Raw genomic sequence first — 25,266 nt, forward strand, 5'->3', positions numbered from 1 at the left:
TCAGTTACAAAAGCATACAGATAGCATTTAAGTCATTGCTTATAGAATAACTAATCAGGAGCAAAGTCTGGCCTAAATTCCCCCATGCAGCTTTGATGTGTCTAAAAGCTAACATTACAGTAACTTTTATTTTACAGAGTAGAAATGGAAGAGGAGGATATGTCTGTCATGTTTTACTTGTTAACATCTTGGTTTCTTGACTGGATGTTGACATAATTGTAGCTCAGTCAGATGTGAGTGCAAACATTTTGCAAACACAAGTTACAAATACTCTGTGGGCTGAGCCCCCCCTGTCTTCCAATCCTAGTGACGTCCCTGTCTATGGCAACGGCACACGTACAGGGACACGCATGCACGCACCACTTAAATAGACAGAACTTTACACCCAGGCAAACACTGCTTGGGTAACGCAGGAAAGCGCGTTCCTATAGTCTAGTAAAGTAGTGTAGTTACCAATATTATTAGTGTAATGCGTTACTTTACTTCGTTACCCAAAAAAGTAATGTAGTTACTGTAATCCTTTACTTTGTAACTCGTTACCCCCAACACTGTTTACCGTGATGACTATTGAGCAGTACTACCACGTGAAACTATTTATCACTACTAAACGCCCAGTGTTAGCATATAGCCCGTTAGCATCAACAAACAGGTGCCGGCTTTAGTTACCATTTGCCGATCTAATGGCGGACTCATCCAATGTATGCTATTCAGACCTGTCCTCACCTGAGCGGGAAGCTGTGGAGCAGTTGATACCCAGTTATCGCAGATCCTACGCGACGTACAGCGCCCAGTTCACCCAGGCTCCAGACGTCCACAAGCGACCGAGAAGTGCAAAAAGCGAACACCCTGCATCGCCCAGAATGAAAGCGATCGGGAAGCCGTGGAGGAGCTGCTGCCCGGCCTTCGCAGATTCAGCGTGCCTCACATCACCCTGGCTACAGACGTCCGCAGGCGATCGGGGCGTGCTGCAAGCGAGCTTCCCTCGCGATGTAGCTTCACGGACCACGTCCAGGTGACCGAAGACGCCATCACCCAACATGAAAGCGGTAAGACTCCGCTTGTTATTGTAACCTGCATTACTTGCCACATGTACAGTTTAGCTTCTTCTATCAGCACAGAGGGGTTTACTTGTGCTAAGTGTATTGAAGTAGTAAGGCTGAAGGAGAAGATTGCAGAACTAGAAGTGCGCATCCAAACGCTAGTTGATGACAGCAATACCGCTAATGCTACAAATGCTAATACCGCTAATGCTACAAACACTGTTTCGGGTGCACCTAGTGTTAAACGGAATACACATAGCTCGGTTCCGTCATCTGAGTCAAGGCGGCCGACTAACTGGGTGACTGTCAGGCGGAACAGTCGTTTCCGGTGCCCACCCAAGACCCCCCTGGAAATTTCAAACAGGTTCGATATTCTAAGCAATACACCGACTGAGACGTCTGTTAATAGTGCCTTGGTTATTGGAGATTCGATACTTAGGAACGCGAACATTGAGGCACCAGCCACCATAGTCGATTGTATACCGGGAGCCAGGTCTTCAGACATTAGATCAAAACTTAAAGTGCTGGCTAATGCTAAGCGTAAGTTTTCTAAAATTGTTATTCACGCCGGCACGAATGACACCAGACTCCGCCAGTCGGAGATCACCAAAGATAATAATAAAGAGATATGTGAAATTGCTAAAACAATGTCAGACAATGTAATATGCTCTGGTCCCCTCCCCGCCTACCGGGAGGATGAAACATACAGTAGATTATTGTCTCCTCACGACTGGATGTCAAAATGGTGCCCTCAGCATAACGTAGGGTTTATAGACAATTGGAAGCATTTCCGGGGGAGACCTGACCTGCTAAAGAGAGATGGCCTCCATCCGTCTCAGGAAGGAAGGGCGATTCTCTCTATAAATCTGACCAATAGTCTTACTTCTAATACAGTCTGACTATCCAGGGTACAGGTCAGGAAAAAGACGGATCGGCTTAACCGTCCGTCTGTTAGCTGCCGTGATATGTCAAGATCACTTATATCCCAGCACTTCGAGTCAATCTTACCAGAATATCAACACATTTCAACTGTATCTGTTCCCCGAACAAATAAATACAGAGCACCGCTTGCCACATCTGGTACAAATCTGATTAATATAAAATTAGAAAACAATACATTAACAGATGAATCTCGAATGTTAAAATTCGGCCTTCTTAACATTAGATCGCTTACCAATAAAGAACCTATTGTCAATGAAATAGTTACAGACCAAAACTTAGATGCACTCTGTTTAACAGAAACCTGGCTTAAAGCAGACGACTACATTAGTTTAAACAAATCCACCCCACAAGACTATTATTATAAACACGAACCTCGATTAAAGGGGAGAGGGGGTGGTGTAGCTACAATATACAACAACAGTTTTAAAGTAAACCAAAAATCTGAACTAAAATTTAAATCATTTGAACTAATGTTGTTAAATATGGAAATAACTGATCGTAACCACAATTAGCTCTCTTTTGCCTTAGCTACAATCTATAGACCTCCGGGCCACCATGCAGATTTCCTTAAAGAAATAGCAGATTTCCTGTCTGAGCTTGTAGTCACTGTAGATAAAGCTCTTATCGTTGGTGATTTTAATATTCATGTGGATAACCCAAAAGATGCACTAGGAAGTGCGTTTATGGATGTTCTAAATTCTCTCAATATTAGACAAAACGTGACAGGGCCAACGCATACTCGTAAGCACACATTAGACTTAATTCTGTCACTCGGGCTCAATATTAATGACATCAAAATATCACCTCAGAGTGATGAAGTTTCTGACCATTACCTTGTGTCATACACTGTACTTCTAGATAGGATCACTCAATCCACAACATGCTACAGATTAGCCAGAACAATAATTTCCACCACTAAAGATAGCTTTATTAGCACTCTTCCAGACCTGTCCCAAATTAAACATGTAGCAGATAACTGTGACGATCTAGATATTGTAATAGAAAACCTAAACAATGTCTGTTCCAACACATTGGATGCCGTTGCTCCCATTCGAAAAAAGAGAATAAAGAAAAACCGCCAGCTCAATGGTATGATCATCACACCGCAGCACTCAAAAAGGCAACTAGGAAAATGGAAAGAAATTATAGAAGCACAAAGTTAGAGGTATGGAGTGCAGCATGGAAAGAGAGTGTTAAACACTACAGACAGGCTATTAAAACCGCCAGATCTACCTATCTTAGCAAGCTTATAAATGAGAATCATAATAACCCTCGTTTCCTCTTCAGCACCGTTGCAAAACTAACTAGAAACAAAGAACAAACAGAAACCAATAGTAAACTTCAACACAATAGTAACGACTTCATGAACTTCTTTTCTAACAAAATTACGGCTATAAGGGAAAACATCGTAGCTACCCAGGCAGCCACCACTCTACCCGTTAGTTCACTTAACACTAGACTACCATACGAACATCTTGATTCATTTAAACCTACTACAATAGATGAGCTTTCTAGGCTAGTTACATCATCCAAATCATCGTCCTGTATATTAGACCCCGTTCCCACAAAACTACTTAAAGAGGTATTCCCTGTAGTGTCAACCCCAGTTCTAAATATCTTTAACTCATCGTTAGAAATAGGATACGTTCCAACAGCTTTCAAACTAGCAGCTATTAAACCGCTGATTAAAAAAACACAGCTTGATCAGGGAGAGCTTAATAACTTTAGACCAATCTCAAATCTCCCTTTTCTTTCGAAAATATTAGAAAAGGTAGTGGCAAGCCAGTTACGCACATTCTTGACAAATAATAGTACATATGAAAAGTTCCAATCAGGATTCAGGCCCCACCATAGCACAGAGACAGCATTGCTTAGAGTTACAAATGACCTCCTATTAACAGCCGATCGTGGTGAAATCTCAATTCTTATATAATTAGACCTTAGTGCAGCCTTTGACACAATAGATCATACAATCTTACTCAATAGACTAGAAAACTATGTTGGTATCAGTGGTCAGGCGCTAGCCTGGTTTAGGTCGTATCTAACCAATCGCTATCACTTTGTTTATGTAAACGAGGAAGAGTCATATCACTCCCTGATATGGTGTACCGCAGGGATCGGTTTTAGGTCCTATACTGTTCTCGTTATATATGTTACCCCTAGGAGACACTATCAGGAAACATAACATAAGTTTTCACTGCTATGCGGATGACACCCAGCTTTACATCTCCTCACATCCCAGCGAAACACACACGCTTTCTAAGCTATCAGACTGCATTAGCGATGTTAGTGACTGGATGGCACATAACTTTCTTAAGCTGAACTCCAATAAGACAGAGATACTTATTATTGAACCGAATCGCTACAAACATAATATGTCAGATTACAAGTTGCACATAGATGGCTGCACTGTGGTACCATCTTCCTCGGTTAGGAACTTAGGTGTGATGTTCGACAGCAACTTATCCTTCGATAGTCATATCGGCAACGTCTGCCGCACAGCATTCTTCCATCTTAGAAATATCTCAAAAATACGCCATATACTGTCTACATCTGACACAGAGAAGCTTATCCATGCTTTTATGACCTCTAGAATAGACTATTGTAACTCGCTACTCGGGGGATGCCATGCAAATCAGGTAAACAAGCTTCAGCTAGTTCAAAACGCTTCTGCAAGAGTGCTTACTCGATCTAAGAAGTATGACCACATAAGTCCAATTCTGGCATCTTTACACTGGCTACCAGTTAATTATCGCATACAATTTAAATTATCACTTATCACCTACAAAGCCTTAAATGGCCTAGCACCCTCATATCTTAGAGAATTACTATCAGAATACAATCCATCACGTGTACTGCGTTCGCAAAATTCTGGTCTCTTAGTTGTCCCTAAAATATCAAAAGTGTCTAAAGGTGGAAGATCCTTTTCCTACTTAGCCCCTAAGCTCTGGAATGATTTACCAACTGTTGTCCGAGAATCAGACACAATAGATACATTTAAATCTAGACTTAAAACTTTTCTCTTTAACAAGGCATTCACATAATTTGTTTTAGTAATGGTACTCATCTCACAATAGATAGCTTGTACAACCTAATAAATAAATAAACTAAATCCTCATTTTCGTCAACACTTCAAAGCATGGTAAATGCTATTAATATTATTAAGAAATATGTTTAATCTCTCCTTACTCGTTTACATATGTGCAGCAAACCATGAGCCGGGCATAAACTTTCAAAAACAAATGTCACGTATAAAATAGAAAAGGCTACATATAAGGAAAAGGAACGCTACTCTGTGCACATACAAACCACAATACAAGGCCAAACCTTCAAGACCAATAAAACCCCGAAACGGGCCATTAATTCCAAGCGCAGAGGAGTGATTGAAAGTTATGTATGGCATTATGTTATCACTTGCTCGGCCCTCCTCCTGAGGTTTCTGAGTCGAGTAGGGAAGTACTGTGAAGCCCAGACAGGCATCAGGGAGATGGCTGGCGCAGTCACGTCGCCGTCTCCCCTTTACTCCCCTTTACTCCCTTGCTCGTCCGGATTTCAATGAAGCTCGGTGGGTATAGATTTGTGGTATTAAGCCCACTAGTCGGGGGCGGTACTTCGGTTCTTAAAAGGGTGTCACTGCATCCATCTTGTGGGATTTGATTTTGTTTTACTAATCGTGCTGTTTATAATCTTAATTCATGTGTATTTTTACAACAATGATTTCTGTGCTGAGTACAAGAAAGTTGTCTGTGTGGGTGTGTAAAAGTTGAGAGGCTGTGGTTTCGGTTGGGGGAGAAACAGTATATGCTGAGGAATGTACATCTGGAAATTGTCAAGATAAGAAAGAGGTCTGAGGGGGAAAAGCAAACAGACAACCATGTTATTAACCAATGCTTTAATATTCACAGGATAAAATATGCAATGTATTTCTTACTTAATCAGTATTAATCATTTAATAATTGATGTAATAAAGATAAGATGTTGTCTTTGATAAATGTGTATTAACCAATGAAATGAAGGTTGCATACAGAATAACCTAATGGCAGAGGTGTAAAGAGTAGCTGAAAGCCATACTTGAGTAAAAGTACAAATTCCTTACTGTAAAAATTACTCCACTACAAGTTACAAGTTACCAATTTCAATATGACTTGAGTAAAAGTATTAAAGTAACCCAATTTAAAAGTACTCAAGTATTTTTACTCGTACTGAATGTTGGCTCAAAGATGCACTAGTCATCAACACAAAGAGACATTGTAGGTCAGTGAAAACTAAGAAAGTTTATTTATGAGGTTTTATTTCCTAATATAGAAAAGAAATCAAACTCCTAAAAATTTTGACCTGGCAGAACAAACACAGATTAAACATAGTCATAGTCTTTTGACAAAAATTGAATTAAGTTTTAGTCATATTTTTGTCATCTGAATTGATTTAGTTTAAGTCTAATTTTATTCAACTAAATGCCATGAGATTTTAGTCTAGAAATCTACATTCAATTTAATTTAAACCCATTTAATTTTAGTCTAGTGTCATTGTGTACTTGAATGTGCCATGCTGAAAAATATATAGCCTAACTTTGTGATATAAATATATGGTAACACTTTACAATAAGGTTCATTAGTTAACATTAGTTAGCTACATTACTCAACATGAACTAATAATGATCTGCACTTATACAGCATTTATTCATCTTTGTTAATGTTAATTTCAACAATTACTAATACTTTATTAAAATCTTGTTAACATTACCAAATATTCTTATATAGGCCTATCCTAAAAAAGATATAATTTTAATATTTAAAAAATTCCTGTAAACTAAAATTACACTAACACAAATATGATAATGCATATTAAAAACGTGAAGTTGTTCATTTGAAATATTAATTGTAAACACATGTAGTACGTAACACCACTATCTCACATTAAGTGCACTACATTTCTTCCGTCATGCATCCCTCTTTACAGTAAATACATTACAGCATACTTGATTAAATGTGAGGACAGTGAAATTGTACACTTATTATCAATCTTATAATGTACTTAAGTTACTTGGGCAATCAGTACAGGACCTCGCTGGTTTATTTTGGCTTATATAGTAAGTTATATCAAGTTATGTAACCAGCTCAGGTTAGCTGATACAGTAGCGTCAGAGTATATAAACATTTGTGCTTGCCTTTGAGTTGCGGGATGACCCTCCTGCAATCACGCTTCATGTTTGTTTTGATTGTAGCATCACATGTTTAACAAAGGGTCCCTTGACAGAATCAAATGTGATATGCATCCATATGTTTGCTCTTTATCTCTTCTCTCAGACCAGACGCGAACTTTTCTCTACAGTTTATGACATACGCAGCATGCAGATGTCACGCTACGGTGGCTCAACGCAAGCCATTCAGCGTTTGACATCAAAGTACCGCGAGACCAGACTTCTCCATATGCATTTGATTCGCTCTCGCAGTACTTTGATTTCATACGTTTGCTCTGCGCAACGCCAAATTAAGTCCCTCAGTTGTGTGTGTGCGTGTAACCTCGCGACCACAGATTCTATCCATCATCACCCTCTGACACTTTCGTCTCGTTTTTATTTGACGAATAAACAATGTAGCGAGTAACGTTAAGTGTCATTTCAAATGTAGTGGAGTAAAGAGTACAAATACCCAATCAAAAATGTAATTGAGTAGAGAGTAAAAGTTGCCTATATTTTGGATACTCAGTACAAGTACAAAGTAGCCCAAAAAATACTTAAGTACAGTAACGAAGTACATTTACTCTAGTACTTTACACCTCTGCCTAATGGGGGCATGGCAGCTCAACCTTGAAGAACAGAATCTCTTGTGCTTGTTCTTTGTGTGTGTGTGTGTGTGTGTGTGTGTGTGTGTTTCCTTCCCTAACTGATGGTTTTTTTAATAATGATTAAAGTGTTTGCTTAGAAGTAGTATTGCAGTAAAATATTTAATATGTGTTTATCTATCTAAAGAAGTTAATGTGTGCCTTATTCATATAACCAATTTTACGAATAATGAAATGATATCATGATATTGAAATGTGTTTTACATAATAATCACTTTCATTTTACAGTTTATGTTTTTTATAAACAAATGAATGTTTTATTAATGATTTGTTTTTAAGAAAGCGTTATAATATGCTATGTGAAGTCAATCATATGTGAAGTGGAGGAGTGCTGGGGAGGAAGTGACAGACTGCATGGCTCTCAGGGATGAGCGGAGAACAGTTTGTTTTTTTCTTTGTCTGTGTGTGTCTATCTTCGCCTGCAGGCTGAAACTGGGTGTGGTGATGGAGTCAGATTGACGAGGGGAACGGCCTTTGTGGGTGGAGATTCTAAGAAGATCGACGTCACATACTCTATAAATATTTGTTTCCCCAAATGCTGGTAGTTAGTCGATTGCCGATTGTGGCCTTGAGACTACCCAGCGCGCTGTAAAACTTTTTCATATCTGATCAATAAATAGTTTAAGTTTTATTACGGTGTCTTCCCTCTAATTATGAATATGCAATGGACGCCTTAAAGTCCAACAATCTCCAAAACATTCGCCGTCCCGTGCAATTTTCTCATTCTCCCTAAACCAAATTGTGCAGAGTCTGTCACTGGGGTGACGTTGTATCTTCAATACGTGTGTGTATATATATATGTGTGTGTATATATATATGTGTGTGTATATATATATATATATATATATATATATATATATATATATATATACGTGTATGTATGTGTGTATATATATATATATGTGTGTATATGTATATGTGTATACATATGAATGGCCCCTACGCTAATTGGGTTTTGTTTTTCTTTCTTTATGTCTCGTCCTCAACCGAGGACAATGAGACAAACAGACCCAGTTCCGGTAAATGTGAAAGTCGGCACACCTCTGACCCACCGACAGACCTTCAACGTGATGCCCAGCTGATGCATGACCAACGACCACCAGCAGAACGCCCTTAACCTCCGCCTAATCTCCTTAATCGTTTCAATGTATATATAAATATATCTCCCAAGGGGTTTTCCCTCCTAGTACTTTTTTTAACTTCCCTGGCTAAGCCTGGGTTTTTTTCTCCTAGGGGGTTTTTCAACCCGGGGAGGCAGCCTTTTTAGGCTTAACTTAGCACCTTCCCCTTTACGTTACATTAGCAATACACACGCTTATAATGTTGATTCATAGCCGCAGCAAATTTAGCTGCTTGTGCAATCGTGTATTATGTTGTGCTATCTGTCGTTTTTCTGTGCTTTCCACTGCTTCTATTAATGTAAAGCTGCTTTGAAACAATCACCAATTGTGAAAAGCGCTATATAAATAAAATTGAATTGAATTGAATTGAATCTCAAGCGGTGAAGGGGGCACTGCGCATATGTTCAGAGACAATTACAAGGATGAAAAACAAAAAAAACTGAGTAGAGTCCAGAAGGAGACTCAAAAAGACAATAATGTTCTTGGAGACAAGAGAAAAAACTGGACCCTGAACACTTTTTCATCTTCATACAAGCCTTTGAGTGAAAGAGGGGAAGAGTGAACCAGCCGTTCAATGTTTAGTAGGGATAAACAATCTTTATGAGAAAATCAGCTAGACAAATTGAAAGGCTGATCAAGAACTTATGTTGTTAGGTGTGACTACCTGTTCTGAAATCAAATCAGACTCCTATTAACTCATTCACCGCCAGCCTTTTTGAGAAAAGTTGCCCACCTGCATTTTTCTGATTTTAACAAAAGTTTCACAAAATTCCTTGCAGGAAAAATTATCTTCTATAAATATAAACATACAAATGATATCAAATTAAAGAACACACCCTCTGCTTTCAAACAAACAATAAACAAACAAACAAACAAAATGGGGAAAAACGTTTCATTATATATTTACTTTTTCCACTTAATTTAACCACTGAAATATGGATATTTCTCTTCAAAAATACAACATTTTGAGCAAAAAGCTTACAAAATTGTGTTTTTGTAAAGGAATTTATGTTAGAGATCAGACTCAGAATGACTATCAAACATAAAGGCAGTTAAAATAAATCATTAAATCTTTTAAACTTCCGTTTTTGTTAAATTCGGTTTGGCGCCATCTAGTGCATAAAAGCGGTATTACACTTTCACTTTGAAATTCGTCCAGAAAGGCATATTTATAAGTTAAATATTAACTCATAATTGACGATATAACCAATCACTGTATTAAAAAGCAAAAATATAAATGGCATAGAACAGCTATGGCAGAAAGGAAAATAAAATAGATGAAATAAATAAATTGAAATAACACCATAGGATATTATAAAAGGTAAACAAGAAAAAGCTGTGAGAATAGAGAAAAGAAGTAATTAATTATTGTAACAAACTTAGCATATCAAGCAAATAAATCTAAATTGTATCTAGTCTACAATTTAAGAGCAATTAAAGGAATAGTCTACTCATTTTCAATATTAAAATATGTTATTACCTTAACTAAGAATTGTTGATACATCCCTCTATCATATGTGTGCGTGCACGTAAGCGCTGGAGCGTGCTGTGATGCTTCGATAGCATTTAGCTTAGCCCCATTCATTCAATGGTACCATTTAGAGATAAAGTTAGAAGTGACCAAACACATCAACGTTTTTCCTATTTAAGACGAGTAGTTATACGAGCAAGTTTGGTGGTACAAAATAAAACGTAGCGCTTTTCCAAGCGGATTCAAAAGAGGAGCTACACCCCCTGGCGCAATAGCACCCTTGGGAGCACTCAGACTCGGCGCAGCAACACCCTCCCTCTCCCATTATGAGAGGGAGAAGGGGAGCGGACTTTTCAGGCGAGTCGAAGTACTCCCAAAAGTGCTATTACTTCATAAAATATAGTTCCTCTTTTAAATCCGCTTAGAAAAGCGCTATGTTTTATTTTGTACCACCAAACTTGCTCGTATAACTACTCGTCTTAAATAGGAAAAACGTTGATGTGTTTGGTCACTTCTAACTTTATCTCTAAATGGTAGCATTGAATGAATGGGGCTAAGCTAAATGCTATCGAAGCGTCGCAGCGCGCTCCAGCACTTACGTGCACGCACACAAATGATAGAGGGATGTATCAACAATTCTTAGTTAAGGTAATAACATATTTTAATATTGAAAATGAGTAGACTATTCCTTTAATGACAAGAAAAGATTGATGTTCCAAAAACCACATACTTTGATGACAAGTGTTTCTCCATTTGATAAACATTTTTACTGTGAATTATGATTTGCATAAGAAGTAGATACTTGCATTTACATATTTACTTATGAGGGAAAACATTATACAGGTTTAGAATGGATGAACTACCATTCCAACATGCTGAAAGTTTAATCTGGTTGATTAATGATAGAAGGTCGATCAAATGATGGGATGTCATGGAATATGGGCTCACAGGAAAACAGTTGATGTTGCCAGTACGGGCAAACAGATGTGGAAGCTAAAAAGGGCCTCAGAGTGTCTTGTTAGACTGTATAGAAGTGAAAAATTTCAGTCATAAATATTATTATCATAGATGTACATGGGGCAAATAAGTGGAATGAAAATTAATTATTTGATTCATGATAAGAATGAAGATTTTGAGTAATCGCAAGGGATGGTAGATAAAAAGGTATAGAAAAGGAATTATAATCAAAGCCATACTTAACAAAATGTGTGAAAATACTAATATTAACAGAATTTATGTTTTACCTTGTATTAATGAGCATGTAAACTAACAAAAGTTACGGTGGCCGACAGGGGTCGCTGCACTGCAACGAAAGAAAACACATGCAAATAGAAAAAACACCAGCAAATAAAGAAAACATCTTCATCAGTTTGACAACACATGCGCTGCAAAAACTCGCAACACATCCAAATACAGAAAACACGTTGCAAATTCTTAAAACACAAACAGAAACGCGTTCAAAATCTCACAACACGAACAATAACACAAAAGCGCTGCAAATTCTTAAAACAAAAACAGAAACGCGTTCCAAATTTCACAACACGAACAAATACAGACAACTAAAAGAAACTGAAAGGAGAACATTCTCTAGAAGTAAAAAGAAATTAAAGAAAACAGTGAGGGTAAGCTAATGTGAATGTTTAAGATAAGTTAATGTTATCTTAGTTAATGTTACACAAAACAGTATTTATAATTTATTTTAAATATTTTCCTATTAATGATTTAGATTTCTGTTGGGGTCATGAGTAAGAAAAGGCATGACTTCAAGCCCATAAGAGGGAAAAACCTGCCTTTAAATGTTGAACCTGAGTGGTCCTCTGAGCAACTTTTGGCAGCTGCCATTAAAAAACTAAAGGACTTCAATCAAGACATGGAAGATGGAGAATATGTCTTGCTTTATCCTGATGGCTCTCAGATAAAAAATATCCCTGGGACTGACACACCCTTTACCATTGGTCAATACAAAGAGACCATTGGAAAAGCTTATCAAAGGATCACATTTTACATCTGCACACTTAAGGCTTTTTTGTCAAAGAGTAAGTATGAGATTGTATATAAAATATGCTAGTATATGAAGAAATCTTTATGATTTAAATGCTTTGTGGAATTCCAACATTGCTTATTAGCCGACATATTTAATGGTACTAGACATGTAATTTGACTTGGATCACAAAATCTTTTGAGGTTATGGAGAAGACTCGTTTTCAGAAGATGAGGATGATGAAGTTGTTGTTAATGTTCCACCCAATAGGTCACCTCTTTCTGACACAGTGGTAGGTACATCTTAGGGATTTAGGTGTCAAAATGTCTATGGTTACAGTACAGTTATAATGCAATAAACTCTCTTAGCCACCCAATAGATAGGCATATGCAGACAGTGTTATAGGCTGAGAATTAGTTTAGTGTTTTATCTTTACACTTGGCAGCTTTGGTCAAGTCCTGAAAGTAGTACACCAGAGCCTAGACATTGGTAAGTTACATTTCTTCTAACACAATATTTTAGTCCATGTGCCAGCTACATGAATGTCAGTACAGTATATTTTAGTATTTGTTTTTAAACTGCAATAAAGAAAATGTTTTATGATAATTAAATGGTAATTTCTACTAAATTATTTGAAATCATTTCTATGTCTTAGGTCAACTGCAACTTCTGAGCCATCAACATCCCAGTCATGTAATGAGCAAGTAAGTAATATAAGTTATTTTTAGGGTGTTTATTTGATTTATTGTTGTAAAAATTAATTGTGCTGTGCTGTGTTATAGGGGCTGCATCCCAAAAGTGCAACAACATCCCAACAGGCCAAGAGTACAACAAGACTCCAACAGGCAACCACCCCAGTGGATCATTTCACATCAAGTGACTTTTACGAGTCAGTCATCAAATGACAACAGTCATAGAAAAACTTTATTCTGGTATTGTAGTAAAAAAGTATTATGACAGAGACATAGTTTTTCATTGTTTTGGCTCTGTACTCTAAACACTGCATTTGAAATAAAACACTGACTGTTACATGAAAGTACTGGGCTACAAGCAAACACAAAGCATCTTTGTGTTACAGTTTTTTATGGATTACCTGTGTTTCATTGTTGTTCTTGTACATTCTTTCCACAGTACATATACCAACATCTACGCACCTGTTATTATTGACAGCAGTTCATCAGATCTTGAGGAAGTAGAAAAATATCAAGAGAAAGACAGGTATGAGCAGCACCTTGTTGTTTACCATTAGCCTTTCTTGTTTTGTCGTCAGATACAGTATTTATTGACTAAACAACTTAAACACTATTTTTTGCTTTTGAGTATTCAAAGTTTTATTATAACAATTAAACTTTGAGAAATCTGACAAGCTGTCTTCTTCAGTTTACCCACTCACAGAAGAATGTAGACTTGTGGAAGGACTCTCAAAATCTACCCATTTAGGATTGTCATATCTAAATTACTGTATGGTTATGATTTTACATAAGTGTTCATACACCATCATACAAACAACATTTAAGTAGTTTATATAAACATACCTTACAAAAAACTACTGGTATGCATCTTGAGACAAACTAATGGCACTAATATGTTAAGATATGTCAGTACAAGATGTTTTAAAATGAAGACAGCTCAAACATGCATTTTATTCTGGGACTAGAATAAACCCTGTCTGGGAAACCACCCAATAATGTTTAAAATAATCCTCACAACTAAGAGGCAGTGTTAATATTTTCTTGATGTTTGCTTATTTTGCAGTGATGGACAAGATGGACTGACAGCTGCAGACATAGTGTCAAATCTGTCACATAAGCTTAACACAACATCCTGTAGCAGATTTAACATTAATCGGGCCAATGTCTGGGATGGTGCCTTAAGAGGTTTCAGGCGCTGCTCATTTGATCCCGCCTGCAGCATGTTGGTGAAATTTACAGATGATGCTGGCCTGATGGAAGAGGCTTTGGACAGTGGTGGGCCGACTCGAGAATTTTTAACTCTGTTGATGGATGCCATCAAAACGAGAAGAGTATTTGAAGGCAAAGACAATGCCAAATACCTCTCATATGATAGTAAAGGTAATACTTTTGTCATGTTTTTAAAATGTTGTAATTAAATCAGTTTGTCCTAACATTGCAATATTGGAATTTTTAGCTGCAGAAGACAATGAGTATTTCCACATTGGGAGAATGATCGCAGTATCCATTGTCCATGGAGGCCCAGGCCCTGCTTGTCTTTCCCCCAACTTTTTCCTTTACCTAATTGGTAAAGTAAAGACAGTTGATGCCCCAATTGAGGATATACCTGATGATGAGGTCAAGAAGGCCCTCCTTGAGGTAATTTTGTTAATATGGGAATCTAAATAATTAAAAAAATATTTTGTCAGCATCTTTCCCAAAACTATCAATAATATTGATACTTTAACAGCTGTACAAAGACTATGTTTAAAGGGATAGTTCACCCAAAAATTAAATTTTACCATCATTTTCTCACTCTCATGTTGTTACAAACCTGTACAATTTTTTTGTTCTGATGAACACAAAGGTGTTACGATGGTGATGAAGGATGAACCCAAAAGCAGACAGAAGGTACTAACTAAAGACTTTTATTATACAAAACAGAAAACAAAACTCACGAGGGGGCAAAACAACATAAACAGGATAACTTAAACAGAAGAGTGAACACTCAACAGGACAGGATACAAATCTACACTACAACACTAAACTGGATGACACTTAACAATAACTTGATAAAACACTACACACACAATAAACTTGACTTGAGATAACTAGACTTGACAGTACTCACAGGTATGGATACAATGCACAAGCACAGGACAACAAACACAAGGATCTTAAATAGAGGACAACTAATGAGGGCAACAGGTGGCAGGAGTTAAACAATGAAGATGAGAACAACAAGGGAGCAGGGTAAAAGAGACAAGACACAGGGAACACGTGGTCTAGTAAACCAATACTAAGACCACGTGAACCCACACAAAACATGGGTCTGTCATGATTCTGCCACAAGACTAGATTAAATAAAGGATAGGAGGGCAGAACCATGACAGAATCCCCCCCTAAAGGAGCGGCTTCCAGACGCTCCCCAGGGGAACACTAGACACGAGACATAACAGACTGACAGATAGACAGACACCAAGAAAACATGACAAATAACAACAATGGAAAACAAGCCTGTACAACAAATGGGTTGGGATGAAACAATAAAAACATCATACAAGGAAGGGGTGGTGGAGGAGCAATAAAGTTCATGTGAGGAAGTCCTGGTGGGGTGGAGCTGGGTGGGCAAGGGGTCTTGGGTCCCAAGTGGGAGGTAGAAGGTTTGGGGCGAAGAGTCCGGGTGGGTTTGGTAGGGTTCGTGGAGACAGCAGGCTTGGTGGGGGAAGGACAAGGAGGAATAGCTCCGGAAGGAGTAAACAGAGGCTGGGTAGAGGCAGGAATGACTGGGGGGACAAAAGGAGGCACGGCAGGGTTCCAGGGCGTGACGGGGGCAGACAAGGGAGCAGACAAAGGCGAGCGAGGACTCACTGGGTAGGGGAGAGAGCTCAGGGAGGACATGGAGACAGAGGCCGGGGATGATGCAGATGCACAGGATGACAGTGCAGGGGGGGAAGCAACAGATGGAGCCAGTGAGACAGGGGGCGCTGCGTCCGGCAGCGGAGACGAGACGGGGACCGTGACAGGGGCCGCTGCGTCCGGCAGCGGAGACGAGACGGGGACCGTGACAGGGGCCGCTGCGTCCGGCAGCGGAGACAGAACGGGGACCGTGACAGGGGGCGCTGCGGTAGGCTGCGCAGACGGCAGGGGCTGCAGCGGAGGCTGCGCAGACGGCAGGGGCTGCAGCGGAGGCTGCGCAGACGGCAGGGGCTGCAGCGGAGGCTGCGCAGACACACACAATAAACTTGACTTGAGATAACTAGACTTGACAGTACTCACAGGTATGGATACAATGCACAAGCACAGGACAACAAACACAAGGATCTTAAATAGAGGACAACTAATGAGGGCAACAGGTGGCAGGAGTTAAACAATGAAGATGAGAACAACAAGGGAGTGGGGTAAAAGAGACAAGACACAGGGAACACGTGGTCTAGTAAACCAATACTAAGACCACGTGAACCCACACAAAACATGGGTCTGTCTTGATTCTGTCACAAGACTAGATTAAATAAAGGACAGGAGGGCAGAACCATGACAAAAGGAAGATATTTTGAGAAATGTTTGAAACCAAACCATTTGTGGACCCCATTTACTTCCATAGTATACTTTTTTCCTACTATGGAAGTGAATGTGGTCCATGAACGGTTTGGTTACAAACATTTCTCAAAATATCTTTGTGTTCATCAAAACAACAAAATTTATACAGGTTTGTATCAACATGAAAGTGAGAAAATGATGGCAGAATTTTCATTTTTGGGTGAACTATCCCTTTAACACTACTGTTATGGAGGGTATGTGAGTCGTATGCACTGTCCATATGGGCAGTAAGTGCAAATCCAAAACAGACATAAGCAGTCTAAACTCATCTTTCAGTCAAATGTTTCCTAATGTTATTATTGTTCATTTTAACTTATGTTTTTATTACTTTATCAAAATTATTATCAGCTATTAAATAGGTAAACATTTTAATTTGATTTGTCATTTATCAAAATGTCATTTATTTCAGCATAATGAATACGTGTGTGCTTAAAACCTGATGTTCTTATTAGATTAAATTTAGTGTGAACAGGTGCTGAACTCTACACCATAAATGATAACTATGCAGCATATATCCAGAGTATTTCATTCTTTTAATTCTAATATTACTCTTCTATTTATAATTGTCTTTTGCTTGCATAAATGTAATTTGTCCCTATAACTGGTTAAGTAAAATAAATACATCTTTTTTTATTTTACTCTAGATAAAAAATGCTACATCACTGAGTGAACTCCAGGGAATCTGTGAACAACACTCCAGCATGCTTCAGACCGCAGGCTGCTATCGATTTTTGAGGACTCTGGAGGATAAGATGAAAGTAGTTAATGATTATATTCAGTGGTATTTTATCTACCGAAATCATCTTTCAATCCAGAGGTATAATATTCTTTTCTGTTGGCTTGTAAAAAATCTTTAATACAAAGTTACAAATATTTTATTCCTACTTTACAAACACTGTATGTGTTTAGTCACATAATGCACCTTTTGACTTGAAAAAGTAATTATTAAATTACAGCTATTGTCAATTGGAATGTATTTTGTAGGTTCAAAGAGGGACTAGCAACACTCAATGTTTTTAATGCCTTGGAGCAGCATCCTTCACTCTTCTTCTCATTCATGTGCTACACTGAGAGCAAGCTGACGGCTGATGCTGTAGAGAACCTCTTCCACGTTCAGCTTAGTGAACCCGGAAGCACCAGCCGTCAGGAGGAGGCCAGAGTACTGAGCTACTGGCGAGATTATCTGCTTTACTTGGAAGGTAGCATCTATGAAATTTATAATAAAAATTATAGTAATGTGCTGAGTTAATTAATCAATAAACAGAATGAACTTTAAAGAGCACCAATTATGCTAATAAATTGGCACGTTAGCACGTTATTGCAGTATCCCATAGTACATACATGTTATTAAAACTTGAACTAATGCATTGTGAGTCTTATAAATTACTTACATACCTCACCGATTTCCCACTCTCTGGAAAACGCTCGGTTTAGTTCCTGTCTCCGCCTCCCAAAATGTCTAGTGTAATCGGATCGGTCAGATGACTACTCAACTGTTATTGGTCAGCTGGGTTCGGCGTGTGTTTGAAAGGTTACGCCCCTGACTACGCGTGGGTTGACCCGTTCTGACTGAGAGTCACAGCCTCAGAGGCAACGTAAACAAGCGTTATATTTCTCTATAAACGATGGTGTCTGTACTGCCTTACCACTTCGAGCTCGATCCAGAGAGTTCAGAAGGCCGTTACGATATAAACAATCTCCGTCAATGAATGCGATTGGATTTAACTTTTTTAGGTGTCCTTAGCTCTGCCAGAATGCTAAACGAAGACGAAAATGTGTTGCAAAGACATCCAAAAGGTAATTATAACGTACTACATAACTATATGGAAACACCAAATGTAGCACATACAAAGTATTTGTTGAAATGATTATAAAACGATTTCACTTGGTAATTTCTACATTATTTTACTATAGTAATTTTTTTTATAAAAGACTGCTTACATACTCTATTACTGTGCAAACTATATGGAAACACCAAATGTAGCACATAGAAAGTATTTGTTGAAATGATTATAAAACGATTTCACTTGGTAATTTCTACATTATTTTACTATAGTAAATTTTTTTTATAAAAGACTGCTTACATACTCTATTACTGTGCAAACTATATGGAAACACCAAATGTAGCACATAGAAAGTATTTGTTGAAACGATTATAAAACGATTTCACTTGGTAATTTCTACATTATTTTACTATAGTAAACTTTATTACAAGACTGCTTACATACTATTTTACTGTGCAAACTATATGGAAACACCAAATGTAGCACAAAAAAAGTATTAATTGCAATGGATGTTAGTTCTACATTATTTTACTATGGTAAACTTTATTATGAAAGAGCTTACTTATAAGTGCTATGTTTTTACTTATTAGGTTTTAAGGAGAATGCAACAGGTTCCAGGGCCTCTTACCTGCGTGATTCATCATCCAGGTTTTGCACAAATTGTCTAAATCCCTACACACAGAACATTTATTGTACCGACTATAAGCCTTTGAGGCGCAGGACTAGAGTAAGTTTTATTACAGTTTTAAACCAATAACACTAAAGTATTATTATAGTAACAAAGTACCCAAAAGAACAAAAGATGTAACTTTAAAGAAAATATAGTAGTCAGTCAAAAGTTTATTTATTACAAATATATATTTAAATGTTAAACAATATACAAATAAACATACTTTAGTAACCATATTGTGCTCTTCTTTCAAAAATTGTTCAATTCACTTCTTACAGCTATCTATTCAGATAAATGGCATATCAAAGCTTTGTCAGCTGGTGCTATCTAAGACGACACTTTAGGGTTATCATCCTGTCGTGTGTTGTTCTCCAGATATGCTTGGAGCTTCCTGATCGGAATGTTGGCTTCCGACGACCCCTGCACTGAAGATGGCATGCAATCACGTCCTCCTTTGAAGGTCTCTCAAACTGTGATGCCAGGTCCATTGGAATCGGGGTTTCCTTCAGCTTATCTTCAAATACCTCAGCAAACACAAGCCTGATCACATCATCCACATAACTGTACAAATATTGCAGTCAATAAATATTTTGTTTTGATCATTTATTTCCCTGCTTCATACATTAAAACAGTAAGTTTTTAATTATGAATGTATTTGAAATAAAACATTACTGCTTACAGTATGTAACTTGTGTGTTTTGGGAACATAGCCTTGTACTTTCCCTCTCCTGCTTTTGTTATGGCTTGGTGACATTGTAATGGATGGCTGCAAGGTACAACCTGTAAAAATATAAATAAGCAATACATTTATTTTAAAAGTAAATACTACTGTACTTTGTTTAACACAGTTACTAAAATACTTAAATACCTGCACAGCATTCCAATAAATGGGAAAGTCACATTTTTTTGCTGCAAATCTGAAATCTCAGGCTACGGACGGCAAAGGCATCCACTGATGATGGTGATGTAAACATTGTGAAACGATGCTACTGCCTGGGTTCCTATGATTATGCAGAGAAAAAAAACTTTGTCATCATCAGTTATACATTTAAGACTGGTAGTGGTTTCACTAGCTAAATACATCATATGTGTTACACACCTTTGCTCCTCATATGTCAGTCTGACTCCTTGTACTGTGTGTAATGATGTTGCATGTTTGCATACAGTGTAGAAGGATGTGTCCAGCTGCGAATCTAGGATATAGACAAATAAAACAAACATGTATTCAGTCAAAAAGACATATTATAACAATAGAGTACAACGATTATAAATCGTTAGACTATTCATTAAAACGTTATTGTATTACATGGCCCAACATTAGCAACACACATTACGTGTTTGTTTCAAAATCTAAGAAAGCTTCAAGTAAAATACATATAACGTTAAACAAATCATCTGGACTTAGAGTTTCTTGAGTTTGATCATGAGAACAAACTTTACCCGTAACAGTTTAGCTGGAGCAGCTTAGCAAGTTTGTAAACACGTCTAAAATAAACATCGATAAAAACGATAGTCTGCATAATTCAACATACACGTGTGTAAATATGGTACGTTGTTTATGAAATACATTATTACAACACAAAACAATTAGCTTGCAAGCTTAGCTCTACACATAGATATATATCTGAGCTATACAAGCACATAATGTTAAGCTCCGGTTACAGGTAACGTAACTTACAGTAAAGGCAAATAATAAACATGAATACTTACAGCCTGTGATCCAGAGACGTCGCGCAGCTTCGGTTCATGAGAAGCAGTTATTGTGAAAACTCCATGAACAACTTCTGACTGGATTTTTCCGGAACCGTATTAAACATGATGTCCTCTGTGTAAGTCCATAAAGTGCTATTTTGCCCTTGCATCTAAAGAGACAGCGTCTACTCGAGAGATTTAATCGCTTAAACAATGAAACAAGAGTTTGCAAACAGGGTCAAAGCAGGGACTCCCAACCTCCGCCATTTTAGCTCTCTTCTGACTCAGCGCTCTTCAACCCCTGTCTTTGAGGGCGTACCCAAGCAAAGCAGAGAGGGCTGAACTATGATAATGCTGGTCTTCTCTACGTCACCAATCCCAGGAAGTAAACTGTTGCCTACAATCCGAGTGTTTTTTGTAGTCCTCGAACGTTAGAGACGATAACTCGCGTCATCGTTTTCTTTGAGGTATGTACTTTTTGAATATCGTTAGCATGTACTAATACACACTTACACACAAAAGGATGTTTAAAAACGTGTATCTCATAATAGGTGCTCTTTAATTTCTTAAGCGGTTAATATTCTGCCCCCCAGAAAAAGAGGCTGGTCCTTCTTTGGAGGATGTCCTTATGTTTGGAACTGGGCTAAAGAAAGTTCCTCCTGCTGCAATACACCCAAAGCCAGAGCTAGTTTTTCAGAAAAAATCACGCTTTCCTGTGGCAAATGTATGCTCAAACACAATCAAAATTCCAGTCTTACCCAGTTATGAAGAGTTTCAAGAAGCCATAGATTATGGCATACAAAACTCCCCTGGGTTTGGTCTTCCTTGAAACCAGGGTTGAGATCTTTTTTTTTTTATTCAAATTTAATTACTGCAAGTGTTCAACTGTTCTATCCTGTTTTGGAATTTTGGCATCTTCATATAACTTAAGTTTTAACCTGCACTTGTCACTTTAACATTTAAAGCTACTTAACAAATACCACGCTCAGGTTAAAGGTTTTGGTTGTATACTGATATTCAAGACTGTATACTGATGATGAATATACACTGGGAAGATACAATATACATTTATTTTGACATTTTTCCTGATGGATCAAGTAAAATAAAGATTGTGTTATGGCATAGAGCTTAAACAGTTCACAAATTTGCTGATGTTCAAAAAAATAACACTGGTGTTAAACAAATCCAGCGAAAAATAAAGTGAATTAATAGTCTTCTTCTCTCTTCTTTTGTTAATACACAATAATCTACCCTGTCTAGATAAATAGTGTTTTGAGGATGGGACAATATTTGGCCTGATATACAACTATTTGAAAATCTGTAATCTGATGGTGCAAAAATATCAAAATATTGAGAAGGTTAAAGTTGTCCTAAGGAAGTCCTCAGCAACTGCTTCCACTCACAAAAATAAATATTTACAGTAAGAAATGTACTAAATTAACTGAATTCTAAAGTCCGGACATATTTTTGAGTGATATGTAATTCTCAACAGCAGTTGTCCAGTTGATTGGTGGAGCCAGTCTACTCTGTCTCTGTAAATTCGCAAAATGAACTTGAAGATTATCATCCCCACACAGACTCCGCTGTTCAGGCAGAATGTCCTCAAACTCTTGTAAGACTTCCTGAGACACTGGGAATCCACAGTCCCTTGCATTAAACCTAAAGCCAGTGAAAAAAAGCAATGGTAAAAAATTAAAATTATGTAAGTCAGTTCCTCAGCTGTTATAAATTAGGGATGCATATCAATTAATCACGATTAATCTATAGCATAATAAAAGTTTTTGTTTACATCATATATGTGTGTGAACTGTGTATAATAATTATGTATATATAAATATGCACACATGCATGTATGATTTTAAGACATATATATATTTATATATTAAGTATTTATATATAATATAAATTATACAAATGTATATACACATGTAAACATTTCTTAAATATATACATGCATGTGTGTGCATTTATCTATACAAAGTTATTATACACAGTACACACACATATATGATGTAAACAAAAACTTTTATTCTGCTATAGATTAATCGCGATTAATTGTTATATTAAATAACAAATTTTTTTATTAGTTTTTATTTGATAAGAGAAATTAAAATAAATTTGAGTGAGGCCTTCAATCTTTACATCATCTCAAATAAGATCCTTGCGTTTGTTTCTATATAACAAATTTTCAAAAATGTATTATAGTTTTTAAGTTCAAAATATGTTTCATTTGTTGGAATCTGACAAAAAAAGTCAGAAAAATCAATTTTGAAAAAAATCTAAAGACTTGATAAGGTTCAAAAACAAAATCACCACACCCACACCTTAAAATCACTGTTAAAACGAATAGATCTGGCACACACAGTCAAAAAACATATATGGTAAAACTTTCTTTCATTTGAAGCACCGGTCACATTTACTGAACATAGTCACACATTGCATAGATTAAATACAAACCTATGAGGCAGGTGGTACATGGCTTCAGGTTTACCAGAAGGACAACGAGATTGACGAACAGGCCGGATGGTGTGGTTATTCCAAAGTTCTCTGTATTCATCAAGCTCTTTCTGCAAGACGCCCAAGAAGACATACCTTAGAAGGCACTTATGTTCATGGCTTCCACTGAAAAGGTGCCGCTCCCGTAGGTCACTGAAGAGATCAATCCAGAACTGAGTCCTATTAATGTAAGACATTATAATGTTTTACATCAGTGGCAAATAAATGCTTTATGGAAATGATTTGTTAAGTAAAAACAACAATCTGGCTACAATGAGGAGCTACAGATGGGCCCAATCCTTAAAGAATAGGTTAATGTATGTATGAGTAAGTCTTTATTAAAAAGACTAACTAACAAGAACACCAAGACACGTTTAATTTGCTGCTATCAGCCCACATTATCAAAAATGCTTTATAAGCATCAATTAACGTTTTGCATTACATTTTGTTTTGTGTTATTCATATATGTTGTTCACACTAAAAACTGTTCATATGACAACACAACAGTTTGGAATATTCTGAAATTAATTTTGTACAAAAACAGAACATTTAATATTGTGGACTGACTAGTAGCATTACATTGACATAAGAGGGATTTGGCATTTTTTCTTGGAATCGGTCTGTTTTACCTTTGCTTTCTAAAAAAGGACCACCAACCCTCAATTCGCTGGTTTGCAGTCGAGGTGCCATACACATGACTGAGTACTCCGGCGAAATCATCTGTATGATGTGATCTTAATGCACAGTGAATGGCTACCATAGTGCCATTTTCTGTTCCACAGTCTGTGCGAAGGCGTGCAGGAAGCCCAAATTGAAATACACACTGCATATAATTATGAGCAATTATTCCTGGATCGTTATTAGAGCTGGCACTGCAGAGCCACATCACTTTCCTTGAAAATCCATCAATGCATCCACTGATGCCAATACCAAATGGTTTGAGCTTATCATACCCATCAACATGCCACACTTGGTTTGGTCCTTCTGTAAAGTATCCTCTTCGGACAAACCTGCGTGTATGGCGAAGATGAACTCCAGATGGATCCAGTCTGCGAAGAGCATTCATTACATCATCCCGTTTAACTGTCAGGCCATGCTTTTGTCTTAATGTCTGCCACATAGCTCTGTAACCTAAAAGCCGTCCTGAACCCGTCAACTCATGACTAATAGCTGCATGCACAGAGGCAATGGGAGTAAAGTCAGTCCTCCTAGTTAAACCTGCACTCTTTAGCCTTCTCTTTAATGTCTTTAGACTCAAGATAATGTTGTGTCTTGTTTCAAGAAAGTCACAGATCACTTGGTATGTGTGGCCCTCTAAGAAGTATTTACGGATAAGGCCTGCCTCTGAGAGTTCATCTGAGACCGCTCCTGGGCCTGAAGAGAAAATAGCACAAGATCATCAGGAATACAGGAATCCACAAACACACACATCTTAAAAAAACATTAAAATCAGTTTAAGTAGTAAAAACAAACATTTGATGCCCTTTAAAAAGTGAAAGTATTTCACAAATTCAAGTAATAAAAGATGAACAAAAATCAAACCTCCAGCTGGGATTAATGTGCCTTTTAGTGGCTACTTTCATGCATGCATCAAATTCCTAAACACCTTTTAAACACATTTAATAGGAACTGTTATCCTACATGCACAGTTTGGTCTGTATTTGGTGGAGTTTGTGTATTTGCACCAATAAGAGTGATTAATGTGCAATGAGTCTACAATGACCAGTCCTAAACACACAGCTAACAAAAGTGTCAGTAAAACACTTTGAAATGGAGAGGAATCAAAGTCAGGGCCTTGTAGACCAGTAAAATAAAGCTAAACCAGAACAGAAAGTTAATTTGTGTTCTAGTTAACTAGCTATTAAAATACAATTGACAGTAACTGTATGTCATTAATAATCACGAAATTAAATCATTAAAGTGATTTCCAGCTCAGAAAAGCAGTTTAGAGTGA

General features: G+C 37.4%; 2 protein-coding genes and 1 long non-coding RNA gene across 3 annotated transcripts; 1 reads left to right on the forward strand and 2 right to left on the reverse strand.

The window, feature by feature from the left end:
* Window positions 1-11,971: 11,971 nt before the first annotated feature.
* LOC129424368 (G2/M phase-specific E3 ubiquitin-protein ligase) lies at window positions 11,972-21,727 on the forward strand. Its single transcript, XM_073871740.1, has 12 exons — window positions 11,972-12,040; window positions 12,145-12,454; window positions 12,603-12,691; window positions 12,845-12,888; window positions 13,055-13,103; window positions 13,182-13,288; window positions 13,531-13,617; window positions 14,155-14,471; window positions 14,548-14,729; window positions 17,315-17,487; window positions 17,655-17,869; window positions 21,410-21,727. The coding sequence occupies exons 2-12, from the start codon at window positions 12,160-12,162 to the stop codon at window positions 21,643-21,645; spliced, it is 1,794 nt and encodes a 597-aa protein (XP_073727841.1). The 5' UTR covers window positions 11,972-12,040; window positions 12,145-12,159; the 3' UTR covers window positions 21,646-21,727.
* On the reverse strand, window positions 19,277-20,456 carry LOC129423995 (uncharacterized). The gene is made up of 4 exons (XR_012371365.1): window positions 20,224-20,456; window positions 19,993-20,125; window positions 19,804-19,904; window positions 19,277-19,685 (listed from the first exon to the last, which is right to left on the reverse strand). It is a non-coding gene; the product is annotated as an uncharacterized lncRNA (long non-coding RNA).
* Window positions 21,728-21,867: 140 nt separating the features above from the next.
* LOC129424369 (uncharacterized) lies at window positions 21,868-24,750 on the reverse strand. The gene is made up of 3 exons (XM_073871742.1): window positions 23,942-24,750; window positions 23,274-23,492; window positions 21,868-22,475 (listed from the first exon to the last, which is right to left on the reverse strand). Exons 1-3 carry the CDS (start codon window positions 24,430-24,432, stop codon window positions 22,265-22,267), a joined length of 921 nt encoding a protein of 306 aa, XP_073727843.1. The 5' UTR covers window positions 24,433-24,750; the 3' UTR covers window positions 21,868-22,264.
* Window positions 24,751-25,266: the final 516 nt, after the last annotated feature.

The sequence above is a fragment of the Misgurnus anguillicaudatus genome, chromosome 2, assembly GCF_027580225.2.
Source record: "Misgurnus anguillicaudatus chromosome 2, ASM2758022v2, whole genome shotgun sequence".
Taxonomy (NCBI): Eukaryota; Metazoa; Chordata; class Actinopteri; order Cypriniformes; family Cobitidae; genus Misgurnus; species Misgurnus anguillicaudatus.